Source organism: Nerophis lumbriciformis, linkage group LG19 (genome assembly GCF_033978685.3).
Source record: "Nerophis lumbriciformis linkage group LG19, RoL_Nlum_v2.1, whole genome shotgun sequence".
Taxonomy (NCBI): Eukaryota; Metazoa; Chordata; class Actinopteri; order Syngnathiformes; family Syngnathidae; genus Nerophis; species Nerophis lumbriciformis.
Window position 1 is genome coordinate 20,483,081 of NC_084566.2, and position 14,297 is coordinate 20,497,377.

The window sequence follows — 14,297 nt, forward strand, 5'->3', positions numbered from 1 at the left end:
CTCAAACATTTATGGAGAGATTTTTCAGCAAATGTCCATAAAAACAATTCCTACGAATACTACAAACCCACTTCACTTCCTGCTTATGGCGTTACACTGCCCCACTGTGTCGACCCCGTGCTGCGCAAAGGATTCTGGGAGGTGTAGTTTTTTTTCAGACCTGGCCAACGGTAAAGCGCTAGAAAAAAACTACACAACAAGTTTTTGTTGATACTGTCACGCGTCAATTTTGTAAAGACTTTGAAACTGCAATATAGCAATATTTACAATAACGTTACACTCCTATTATTATTATTATTATTATTATAATTATTATTATTATTAATGTTATATAAAATAAAGGACACCTCTCAATTTTATTTTTTTTCTGACCTGGCCAAAGCTAAAGCGGCAGAAAAAAACTACACACCAAGTTTTTGTTGATACCGCCACGCGTCACGGCATTATTGTAAACACTTTGAAACCGCATTATAGCATTATTTACAATGTCGTTACGCTCCTATTATTATTACTATTATTAATATTATACAAAATAAAGGACACCTCTCAAATATATATATATATATATATATATATATATATATATATATATATATATATATATATATAAATAAATATATATACAGTATATATATATATACACCGTATATATATATAAAACGTATATATATATATATACATACATATATATATATATATATATATATACTGTATATATATATATATATATGTATATATACAGTATATATATGTATACCATATATATATATATATATATATATAGGTATATATATATATATATATGTATATATATACATATATATATATATATATATATATATATATATATATATATATATATATATATATATATATATATTGTAATTTTTTACTTTTAATAATTTTTTTCTTTGTTATTTTTCCTTCATAGCACTTTGTTAAGGACTTTGACTTGGTAGACTGTGCTCTGTTTCGATAAAGCATGATTCCAAAAATTGTACCACAGTACGTTTTTTTAGTCTGAGGATTTTTTTTAACTCCAATCAGTCACACTTTTGAATTGTGATTAATCATAATTAATCACAATTAATTATGATTAATCACAGTCAAAAGCTTGCCTGCATAAATTAATTTGCCCCCCAAAAATACCCCAATATTTTGACACAAATACTATTTTATTGTCAGAATATCACGCACAAACCTTTTTTTGATGTTTTACTAAATATACATAATTTATTTGTTCATATAAATTGTTTATTTAAATGTATTTTGAAGTGAAATTCACCAGCAAGCACACAAGTTGGTGTCTCCTCACTCGACTTTGCACTGATGTATGCAGTGAAATGTTTTTTGTTTTTTTTATTTAACCTTTATTTATCCAGGAAAAAAATCCCATTGAGATTAAAAACCTCTTTTTCAAGGGAGTCCTGGCCAAGAGGCAGCAAAGGTACACATAAAATGACATTCACATTACACATTAAAATGACAGGATGGACATCAAGTAAAACAGTTACAGATAACTGAGGCTCCTTCAAATGCTCTCAGTTAAGATTTAAAAGCATTTAAAAATTCAGTCAGCTTCCAGTCTCTTCCTGTCTGATCCCTGACCGTGTCACAACCTTTTAGGTAACCATCCACAGTTAAAGGAAAGTATCATGTGGGGTCAAAATACATTTTGTGAGTAATCTGCATTGATACTTGGTATATTTTTTTTTTAGATTTTGACAGCCCTCGTTTTTTTTATGTATAATTTCATCCTTCTGTAGTCTAAGTCAGCCAAAATAAAAAACAAAGATAACAATAGGGCCAATAGAAATAGTGCCAGTAGGAACAAAGCCATTAAAGAGCGCCCACTAAACTTCCACAATGCTCATTGGCCTGAATGTTTCTTAATCTGGGTTTTAAGGCTTTTATTTTCTTTTAATTTCCCAGGTGGCATTCGTTTGTTTTTTATAAGAGGGGTTAGCTCATGTGACCCGCTTTCTATAACATCTGGTGACTTGTCTGTAGAGAAAGAGGAAATCCATACGTCATGGCTGCACATCATCATATAAATACCACGTGGATTACATTTAAATGGATGTATGCTTTGCTAGCGTATAAGTATCCTTGAGCATAATCTCCTTGCTTTGCACTCTCACCCCGGGGTTTGTCTTTTAAGAGTATTAAACGGGCGACTTTCATTAATTAGTGACTTTTAGGTCAGTGCGGCTTGTCGCCAGACAATTTGGATATATGGTTTTGTCTTTGTTTCTTTCAAGCAGGAAGATTTTGATCAGGTCAACATGGAAGGTGATCAAGGCGAGGCGGGCATGATGAGCTCCAAGGCTAAGATGCTGCTACGAGATTCAAAGAAGGAGCTTTTGAGGTACTCATGCGACTTTGGAGAATGTGGTCTCACTTTTCATGCATTCTGAGTCTTTAAATATTATTGTTAATAAGATGAGAAAATCTCTCTGAGCTCCTGATAATGCTTCCCAACATTAGACAGCAAACTTGTTGCAAATGAACCAACAGCGCCTCTAGTGGGTGTAATCAGGTAGTGCACATCGTAGTATTTAAAGAATCCACTATATACTATTTTACACACATCTTTAAGGTCAGAGATTAGGCCACCATTTAACCTCAATGCTGGAATTTAGACCAACGTGCTTTTACTTAAGTTCTGCTTTGAGACTGTAGCTATAATCCTAATAAGATGTGTTTGTGTTATATGCAAGCTAGCCACTTTTTACACTTTAACAAAGCAAAAAAAATATTTTAATTTTACTTTAAAAACTGGCAGCTCAGTCACCAGAATTTTACAGTAAAAGCAGTGTTTTTTTTACAGCATATAAAAAAAATTAATAAATGGAATAGAAAAACAATACCACTGTTTTTAGCGGTAAAATTCAAGCAACAGAGCTGCCAATTTTTTATTTTTTTTTACCGTAAAATCTTTAATGTTTGTTTTTTAATGTTTTAGTGTTTTACTGTATATGGAAAAAAACTGTGCCAAAGTTGATTTTATGGTAAAAAACTCAGTCGGCGGAATTTTTTACCGTAAAATCTATTGTCAATTTTACAGTCTACAATTTGATTGATCATTTGTTTTGAAATCATAGGTCAAGCAGATATTTAAGTACAGTATTTATCTTTATTTTAACAAAAAACATTTTTGGAATACATGTTAATATAATATTTAGATTTTGATAATAAGAAGATAGAGAAAAAGCTTATCGACTACAAAAGGTGTACCCGCGCACTTTTTCAGGACTTATGCAGGTCCCAAATACAGATCAGCAGGTACCAGAAGGTAACAAAAGTTGCTTTTGCATAATATTGGGAAACAAATAGCCAGATAATATGTGTTACCTTATACACACACACAATATTAATACCCGTATGTTTAGTGCGCCGACAATCCATCAAGCGGCGCGGCTTCATAGCTTACCAAAGTTGTACTAAAACAATTTGATAGATTTTTGAGCTCCGTGTGTAATGTGGAACATATAAAATGTTGGTGTTGTTTACTTGAGTCATATTGCCATCATAGTGCAGTCTACACATATATCTTATGTTTGATTGCCACCTACTGTTCACACTTATCATTACACCATGTACCAAATAAAATTGCTTTAAAATATTGAGTTTTAAAAGATATGCAATTGCATGCAGTACAGGATTTTTAATGTCAAAAGAGAAAGAACAAATATATATAGTAAGAAAAGATTAAGCATTTTATTAACGGATATTATTTCCAGGCTTTCGCGGGCCACATGAAATAACGTGGCGGGCCAGATTTGGCCCACGGGCCTTGAGTTTCACACTGTGCATTAGAGGGTGGGACAGGAGGAAAGAAACGTTAGCAACACTAGCATAACCATGTAAGCTACATGCTAACATTACCTTTTAACAATGGCATCCTGCTAGGTTAGCTTCGTCGTTGAAGAAAAACAGCCAAACTTACAACGCCCATGTCTGTTTTAAGATGCGTAGCGAGGCCTGCGGTGGAAGGTGCCAAAAATATTGATACGGCAATATATTGCACTATTTTTTCTACTGATATAAAATAGATTTTTAATGTCTTGATATCGATTTTGTAACATAATTATTATTTTTTTAAAGTCACATTTTGGGACGATTGTAGTGTTGCTGTACTGTTACCTGTCTGGAAGAAGTCGACAATTGAAAATTTTAATTTCCCCTCGGGGATTAATAAAGTATTTTTGATTCTGATTCTGATTCTGAATTGTAGAGCACATTTTTTTTACTTGATCTACTTTCTGTACATTTGCAATAAATGGAAACAGATGTTTTAAATTACATAATTTTTAATGCCGTCTGTCCAATCAATTATTACTGTCATGTAAGGTTGCACAATATACAGTAGACTATACACAGTACGATATGAATTTGGTAGACAATAGAGCTTTAAATACTATCATTATATTGTGGTAATGCACATTGATGACACATTTCAGCTGTGTCCTGTGAATTTGATAGCGACAAACGACAAACGAACGTTGTAACGTCCTTGCTAGCCGGTTAGCGGCTAACTAATCCTTGCCTCAATGGCTGAAAATCAAGTAAGTTCCTTCCAAGTTTATCACCTATCCTTAGAGGACGAGGAATAGCTAAATAAGCTATGCTACACACTGTAAAAGGATACAATATCCTAGGTGATATATTTTGCACTTCTTTTTAGGTATATTTTACTATTCTATTTTATTAATTCTTCTGTGTTACAATGTAAATTTGACACTGTGTGCACTATTTTTGAAATAGTTTCTTATGTCTGTATAGCACTTTGGCCAACTGGGGTTGTTTTTAAATGTGCTATATTAATGAAAAAACTGAACTGAACAATACATTTAGCTAACCCCTAAACTCGAGCTTTTGAATGTAAACAGAGATGGGCATATATATATATATATATATATATATATATATATATATATATATATATATAAGTATCGACAGTAATGGTTTTTTTTGTTTTTTGTTATTGTTTACTCCTCAGGAAATACTGTATGATCGTTTAAGGGCAATAACCAAAGTAGATTTGACTTATGTTTAGTTATTTTACACTGTTGACTTTATTTTGCTCATAATAGTGTATGTAATAAAAGGGAATATGGAAATAAATCTAATATTTTATTGTTATTGTTACACTGCCATCCTGTGTTTTGTCTTATTATAATTGTGATTGAAATTTGAATCATTCAATGTTCTTAAACATTTTAGGTATCAGTATCAGCATTGGTTTGATCAATACTGTAACTGCACTGTACTACTTGGTATTGGATCGATACCCAAACTTGTAGTATCTCTCAGAACTAATGTAAAGTATCCAAACAGCAGAGGAATAAGTCCTGACTACATTTTAACAGAAGTGTAGATAGAACTATGTTACAACATAAATTCTTTACTTATTAACAGTGTTAATAAGTAGAATAATAGTTTTGACAAAAAGATACAACTGGAAATGATTAAATATGTTACAACATATGTCAGCAGCTAAATTAGGAACCTTTGTAACCTGTTTTGAAATCGTTCTGTTGTTATTTATAAACAATATATTGTAATATATATCGTTAGGCTGCAATGTATATCATTATATAAGAATTTAGGCTGCATTTTTTTCAACCCTTGTTTAGCGCTTTTAATTGTTTCCAGGCCTGAGTGTGGTTAATTACTTTCGGAAAAATAAACATTTTTAATTATAAATCGAATATTTTCATGGCTAGAACAAAAAAAGAAAACATTTTATGACTAAATGTGTTTTTATAATATTATTAAAGCCCTCTAAACATGAAATAACCACATAGTAACTTTTTACACTTGTTTAATTAAAGTATAGTAGACATAATAATAGAAAATAAGACATATACTGTTCTGACTTTAGGAGCCATGGGCTCATCTAGTGGCCAATACTACTGCAGTATTGATATTTTTAGGTCATTTAGCTAATTTCTGCTTAATTTAGACCAGAAATACATATAATATGATTTTAAAAATCAAAAACAAATGTAGCAAGGTAGTGAAGCCGCAAACGTTGACGTGCGTCGAGACTATTGTATCGCCATATCACAACATTGCAAAACATGTTGTTCAATCCTTAGCCTTAGCCGTTTCTCTCAGGGGTGAGGGTGATAATAGATTTGTGTCAAATTTTGTGCTCTGAGGACACAAAACCTCCTGAGAAGCAGCACCCACTGCAGTGGACATTTGTAATAATAATGATAATAATAACTTTAATTGATAGTACACTTTTTTTGACATCACATCTCAAAGTGCTACATATTAAAAGACAAAAGCAAATTTGTGTCTCACAACAACTCACTCACATCAACACAATTCTTGCAATATAATATTTGAATTAAAAATGATAATAAAAGCCCTTCAAAAGTTTACAAAAGCTATTGGCTGCTGAGATGATCTAAAACAGGGTTGTCAAACTCATTTTAGCTCAGGGGCCGCAGAGAGGAAAATCTGTGCACACGCGGGCCAGACTATTACAATCATGGCATTAAAACTAAAAAATTAAGACAACTTCAGTTTGTTTTTTTTGTCTTACTTTGGCCAAAAATAGAACAAATACATTCTGAAAATATTACAATAAAAATATAGAAAAACTACCAGCAGCGGTAAAGTTTAGATCCATGAAGGAAAGAAGAAAGTGAATGAATGTTTATAACTGAATACATTTACATATGCATAAAAATGTGTTTTCTTTTGTATAATTTTTTTAAATGAATTAAGTCACGTTTATGACAACCTTTATCATTTGTTTTCAGAATGGTTACAAAAAAGTGGGACCCCAAAAATTGACTGTAGGACCCCATTTTTATGACTTGATGGGGTCCCTGGGACCCCATTTTGAAAATTCCTAGCACCAACACTGATGGAGTATTGGTGCGTGCAAAACAGCAGCAGGTGGCTGTGGCCTGCGGGCCGGTTCTAATACTAATCAAATATCATCCCGGGGGCCAGAGATAATTAATTCGCCGGCCGGAATTGGCCCGCAGGCCTTGACTTTGACACCACTGATCTAAAAGAATGTTTTTTTTGAAAATATGCTCTACAAAAAAAAAATAGATTTTTGAAAATTATTAATTTAGAATCAGAATAGAGAAAAAAATTGTGATTCGGATGTGAATAGATTTTTTTCAGCAGCATAAGATGATTTTTTTTGAATAAATAAACACATGGAGTAAAAACAAATGTCCCCTGCAGAGGATATTCCAATTAGAGCATTCTTAAAAAGTGCACGCCCATGCAACCATCTTATTATATGTTTGATTAGTTTTTCTTTGAAGGTCCTAGTAATGGTCATGATCATGTTTTCATTCATTTTTTTACATGCCAAAAAGCTGCTCCATTACTGTAAGCGAGCCTCTTGACGATGGTCTTGTGCATGACTGGTATGTCTGCAGGTTCATGCGGAGAGGAAATGTGTCAAAAGTGAGTTTTACCTCCCGTGACAAAAGTCAATTGAACCAATCTGTGGTAGTTGGAGTGCATGTTCTGCAGAGGACCTCCTTTAGCTTTGTACCTGCACTGACACTAGCAGACGCCGTGAAACCAACATGACGTCTTTCTTACTAAACGTCTACTAACTCCTCCTCCCTCTCTGTTAATGCCCATGGGAAGCGTCTCCTCCTGGTCTAGTAAAGAGCTGAGCTGGGGGGGCGGAGGGGAGGGGGTGGGGTGGGGCAGGTCTGTGGGAAGTGGCGTAATCTGTGTATTAAAATGTTTTGTGCCCTCCCGCAGCTGTCCGACCCCGGGCTGTGACGGCAGCGGCCACGTGACGGGGAATTATGCATCGCATCGGAGGTACCGTAATTAATTGCTCTCTCATTAGCATCAGCCTGCAGATAGTCTTGTACCGTCACCGCCTGTAGGGATCGAAAGAACGATTGCCAATATTCCCTTACAATTATGATTATTCAGCGGTTATTATTACTATCCCCTTCCTCAGTGTGTCTGGATGTCCGCTGGCTGACAAGACCCTTAAATCACTGATGGCAGCCAACTCTCAGGAACTAAAGTACGTATCTTCTCCTCCCTGCCTCTCCAGAATGCATATTTCTACCTACTTACTTTTGGCATATTTGCATGTAAAAAGCACCCGATCACCTCATCCTCATCCTCACCACCTCTCTCCAATGTGCAGGTGCCCAACACCTGGTTGTGATGGATCGGGACATGTGACTGGGAACTACGCGTCGCACAGAAGGTAGCAATGGCTGCGGGTTGGTAGGGTGGGAACAGTCATGGCAACTGTGAAATACATTTGTCAGATTCATGACATTTTAGCAGATGGCCGAAGTCTCACTTTATGCCGCAAACATGCTGTACTTTTTCGTTTCTTGTTTGTTTTTTGATTGATTTAGTTGGCTGACACTTCTTCTAGGCAGCTTATCAACAAGTGTTAGGGCCACAGGGAAGGGAAACATGATGTGGGAAGATGAAAAGTTAAGGAAATTGTCCTATTACTTTATGAGAAATAATTGTAATATTACAAAAGGAAATTAGTAAATATCCAAATTTGTGATATTATTGATTGACTATTTGTAATGTTATGTCTTGTTTTTTTTTTTACTAAATACATCTTTAAACTTGTTAAAAAACTAAAAAAAAATTTCCCAAGTCATATTACACATTTTAATATTAAGACTGTTCCTACTTAATATTACTGCTTTATTCCCATAAAATAATCACTTTCTAAGTTTAAAATTCTAACTTCTTCTTGTAAAATGTCCAATTTATTCTTGTTAAACTAGGATTTTTTTTCACCTTTTGACATTACGATTTTATTTTCTCAAATGTATTGTTTTTGTGCAACATTACGATTTTATTCTCTTAAATGTATAATTTTTTTTGTAGTGACATTACAATTTTAATATGTTATATTTATATTTTTTGTTGTTGTGACATTGCCATTTTATTTTCCTAAATGTAAATATAATTTTTGTTGCAACATTTCGATTACATTTTTTAAAAATTTGTTACGTTTTTGTTGCAACATTCTGCTTTATTCTCTTAAATTCATCAGTTTTGTATGTATCATTACAATTTTATTTTCTTATGTGTACAATTTTTTTGTTGTAATGTTACTATTTTTTTTTGTAATATTATGACTTTATTGTAATAAAATTGTGACTTTTTTGGGTACAATTCCAAGTTTTTTCAACTGTATTCTTATTAAATTGCGATTTTCTTTCTTGCAATATTACGACTTTATTGTCTCATAATTACCTCAATTTGCTATTTTACTGTCACAAAATTGCAAATCCTTGATATTAGGATGACTGTCTTTTTTTCAAATAATATTCTTAATTTCTTTTTATAACATACCTTCAATGTAAATAATATTTAAATATTTTACCGGTAAAATTGCTATTTTGTTAGTATTTCTGCTTTTAAAAAAAAAAAATAATAATATATTTTTCTTGTAATACGCCGTAATTGTCTTAAATTTATTGCTTAAATTTTGTCAATTTAGGATTTTTCTTCTGGGAAATATAACATTGCTTTCACAAAATGTTTTTATCATTAAATGTAAATTGTATTCCTGTAATATTTACTATTATTTTATTATTGTAAAATTGTGTCTTCTTCTCATATTATTATAATTAATTGTCTTTAAAAAAATATATATTCTGACTTAGTCTTATAATATTATGTCTTTTTTCTGGTAAGATTTTTACATTACATGTTTTCTTGTATAATGCATCATTTGTATTTCTGTGGTTTCCTAAGCCAACCAAAACAAATGATTGTGATGTTGGGATACATTTGGTTGAAGCAGTAAAATGCTGACTGCGCTATTATTCCCTTGCAGCCTGTCAGGATGTCCACGTGCCAGAAAAGGAGGCTGGAAGCTCACCCCAAGCAAGGAGGACAAAGATGAGCAAGAGCTTAAGTAAGTAACGTTCCCCTCCTCCTAGTTCCTGTTATTTCGCCTGCGTTCACAAAAATATACACAAAAGAGACACGAAAATTGCGACAATTTGCCACGCTTTGTGTGCCTGCGGTGTTCTAGCTGGAGGCCATCAAGTTAAACAAAGAATATCGTAAGCTTTTGTGCTCACATTAGTGAATTATTTTCCAAGGATTAGCACTGTGTTTTGTGGGATTGTGTGTGTATTTTTTCCCAACACAAATATCAAGCTTATCACTCTCCACTGAGTGCTTTCTTTGTAATTATAGGAAGAAATGTTGCCCACAGCTTAATCATCACACTGTGGGAAATCAAATATATATATAATGTAATTGATTTGTGTGACATACTGTACTGTCACAGCCTTTGTTGACTTGTACATCTGGACACTGTTTTTTCTTTTTAATTACTAATGCAAGGCCAGCAGCTTATGTGTATTACACTGCTATGGATCTCATGAACACATGAAGTGAGGAGGAGTAGGAGCTGACAATAGCAGCAATTGTCCCTCGATGATAGTAAACACATGTCTCTATTGTCCCGTATACCTGTGGTGCTAGATGGAAGTTTTTTTTAGCAGGATCATCTCAGCACACCTTTTAGCAATAAGGGAAAAGTCTGACTCCCCCAAAAAGGATTTTGTTTAGCAGGAAGATGCATGGCATTTACGTGTAATTCGTGTCGCTCCATTACTGACCCGCGCACTAACATAACGACTCGAATGCAACTCTTGATGATGAAACTCATGTCCATTAAAGTTCAGCGTGGATTAGGAACTTACGGTTAATGCGATTATTTGAGTCCATTTCTAGTTTTGGCCACTTCATTTTTAATCAGCATTTGGCTGGATTAATCAACTTAATGGTCAACAAATCTTCCGGTCCAGTTATTGAAAGAGATTGTTTTAATGATCAGCCTCGCATACATATAAACAATCGCACAATAAAAGTGCTCGTTATTTTGGACCCTTTTGAAATACAATTAGTGGCCACTACATTAGGCGCACCTGCGCAATACGACAAGATACAAGCTTCCATTGTTAAAAAATATTGTTTAGTTTTTCCACGTATTAATTTAACATTGTTTAGAATAAGACTGAAAGCTATTTCTAATATTTTGAATTACCAAAATAATCACTTTCTAAGTTTAAAAATCGAACTTATTCTTGTAAAATTTCCAATTTATTCTTGTTAAACGACCTTATTTTCTCAAACTTAGTGTATTTGTGCAACATTATGATTTTATTCTCTTAAATGTTACATTTTTTTTGTAGTGACATTACAATCTTAATATGTTATATTTATATATTTTTTGTTGTGACATTGCTATTTTATTTTCCTAAATGAATTTTTATTTTTTTGTTGCAACATTACGATTTTTTGTTAAAAAAAAACATTTTTATTGTTTTTGTTGCAACATTCTGCTTTATTCTCTTAAATTTATAATTTGTGTCTGTAACATTACAATTTTCTTTTCTTATGTGTATAAAACAAAGTGTACAAGAGTTGAACACCACTGAAAACTAACATCCCTTTTGAAAATAATACTAATAACAATAATAAACGCAATGTGTTGAATATTTTTAGTACATTTTTTAATTTAAGGCAACTTTTTATAAACTATGCCACAGTATGCAAACTACAACCACTATATTGTTTTTTATAATTATTATTAATTTAAAAAAACAAAAACATTTTAATGCCTTAAAATATCAAATAAGTTTGTGTATTTAAAATGTAGTTGAATTTATTGAAGGCAGATATTTGGGTTAATCAAGCAAAATAAAAATACTAATTCAATAATTTTTTATGTTAAATAGTTTTAAATAGTTTATATTTATCAAATCGTAGCAAGAATAAAACGACTCTAAATTTTATGACATTATTTATTAAACAGATCATTTTAGCCATTTTGGTTAAATAATGCCACGCAATAAAAACTATGATATATTTAATCTTAGACCATGTTTAATGCTCAATAATTTCTATTAAAATTGTATTTATTTAATAACAATGCAAATAATGTACTGGTACTAATAAAGTACAATAAAAGGATAAAGCGTATTTAATATTTTGACAAATCATTTTTAAGGGAAGATATTTATACATTTTGATGAAAGCCACAAAAATAATAGTTTATTAAGGGAATCATTATAAAAATCACTTGTTAAACTAGGTTAGATATTTTAAATTTTTTTTCCAAAGATACAATTTGGGGGACTAAAAACGCCAAAAAAGTGTCCAAAAATGTTTGAAAAAAGTTGTACCCAAAAAGTGTTTCAATGTTAAATTGGAGCACAACTATATAGATGTATTTATTGTGCTGAGATGAGTTAACTGGTTGTTACAAACAACATAGCTTCTTTAGTGGAGGTGTACCTAATGAAGTGTCCCCTCATCTTTTTCTGACACGCGATGTCCGTGTCTCCCTGCCAGGTGTCCTGTGTTTTTCTGCGAGGGGCAGGGACACATATCAGAGAAATACACATCCCACCGCAGTGCGGCCAGTTGTCCGCTGGCCGCCAAAAAACAGAAGGAGTCGTTCGTCAACGGGCTGCCTTTTGCTTGGAAGAACAACAAGCAGGAGCTGCCTCACTGTCCTCTGCCCGGATGCAATGGCCTCGGACACGCCAACAATGTGTTTGCCACGCACAGAAGGTCAGACGACACTTCCACCAGGCTTAAATCTCACTTAGATTGAACTCAATTTCCTAATTTGTCTTTTTGTTTTTAACACGCTAGCTTGTCAGGATGTCCGCTGAATGCACAAAGTATTAAGAAAAAGCACTCAGAAGAGGAGATGATGACCATCAAACTGAAAGCCAGCAGCGGTAAGTTAGTTAGCGTGCAAGCAACAGGACACAACATTAGGTACACCGGCACAACCTAATGACACTTACTTTAAAGGGGGCCTTTTAAAAAAGAGACTAATTGTGACTTTGTGAAATGAATGTTCCGTTTTTAAAATTATGTTTCTTGTAATTGAACTGCACTGCACATAGCATGCAAAGTACTGAGATGGAAATATTACAAAGAGTAAACGGCACCGCAGATTACAACCAAACTGATTGTTCAGGTGTACCTACAGAAGTGTCCAGTGAGTATACATCAGCGGTGTCAAAATTGCAACCAGGTGCCATTTGTGGTCCAAAGTAATCTTTAAAAAAAAAAAAAATTACAGTCATCTCTCGTTATTGCCGTTAATAGGTTGCAGACCCTACTGTAATAATTGACTTTCCTCTAAGTCCGGCCTGGGCAATTATTTTGACTCGGGGGCCAAAATTAGAGAAAATAATGTGTCTGGGGGCCGGTACATCTATTTTTAGGAACACTAATACAAAACCACACAATAATGTCTGATTGAATGCTAAAAGCGTTATGACAGATCACCTGAAAAAACAGAATGGAATTTAATTTTTTTTTTACTGAATGAGACACCCAGAATGTACATGAAAATAAAGAATGTGGGATTTACAATATTAACTATGAACGGTAAAACACTGAAAATTGACAACATATGAACGTCACACCCCCTCTTGTCCGACATTTTACAATCAAGTGAAACGCAACAAAAATGCAACAAACACAGCGAAATATGAACGCAAAGGGTAAAATAAACCCACCAACAATCGTATACCTCTGATACATCATTAAGCTTTAGAACTTTGTTGTAAAAATCTCCTCCTGCGTCTGTCCCTGACACCTGCATTTCAGGCTGGCCTCTCTGGAAACACTCTGTGGAAACGCTCCCCACCCACACTGCTTTGTGCCTCGTCTGACCTGCTGTGACTTAGATGACCATAGTAACTAGTATATCGTGCAAAAGCGCAGATTCCAACCATTGAAATACTTTGTATAGTTCAAAACTTATGGTAATTTGAAAACATCACTGCACATCATAATGGCAGCTACAGTTTCCATCTTAAAGATTTCAAAAAATTATTTGGGAATGTCCGGTGGGCCAGATTGAAAGACTTAACGGCGGCCCCCAGGCCTTAATTTGCCCATGTCTCAAATATTTTCATTGTTTGAGTATTAAAAAATAAAACAGATACTGACCTTTTTAAATATGTTTTTTAACATTAACAGAGCTTTGAAGACATTAAATAATACATATATACCGTATTTTCCGCACCATAAGCCGCCCTGGGTTATAAGCCGCGCCTTCAATGAACGGCATATTTCAAAACTTTGTCCACCTATAAGCCGCCCCGTGTTATAAGCCGCATCTAACTGCGCTAAAGGAATGTCAAAAAAACAGTCAGATAGGTCAGTCAAACTTTAATAATATATTAAAAACCAGCGTGATGTGGGCGCGCATGGAGTCGTATATCAACATGGACGGAGCTGCGTGAAAAAAGCCACCCGGC

General features: G+C 33.6%; 1 protein-coding gene across 3 annotated transcripts in view; it reads left to right on the plus strand.

The window, feature by feature from the left end:
• st18 (ST18 C2H2C-type zinc finger transcription factor) overlaps positions 1-14,297 on the plus strand; it is a 116,921-nt gene that overhangs the window by 96,963 nt on the left and 5,661 nt on the right. For all 3 annotated transcript variants that reach the window (XM_061979359.2, XM_061979362.2, XM_061979361.2), the window contains 7 exons: positions 2,262-2,368; positions 7,756-7,818; positions 7,964-8,032; positions 8,159-8,221; positions 9,830-9,910; positions 12,364-12,585; positions 12,670-12,758. In XM_061979359.2, coding sequence (XP_061835343.2) covers positions 2,262-2,368; positions 7,756-7,818; positions 7,964-8,032; positions 8,159-8,221; positions 9,830-9,910; positions 12,364-12,585; positions 12,670-12,758 — 694 coding nt within the window. The remainder of the gene's footprint in view (positions 1-2,261; positions 2,369-7,755; positions 7,819-7,963; positions 8,033-8,158; positions 8,222-9,829; positions 9,911-12,363; positions 12,586-12,669; positions 12,759-14,297) is intronic.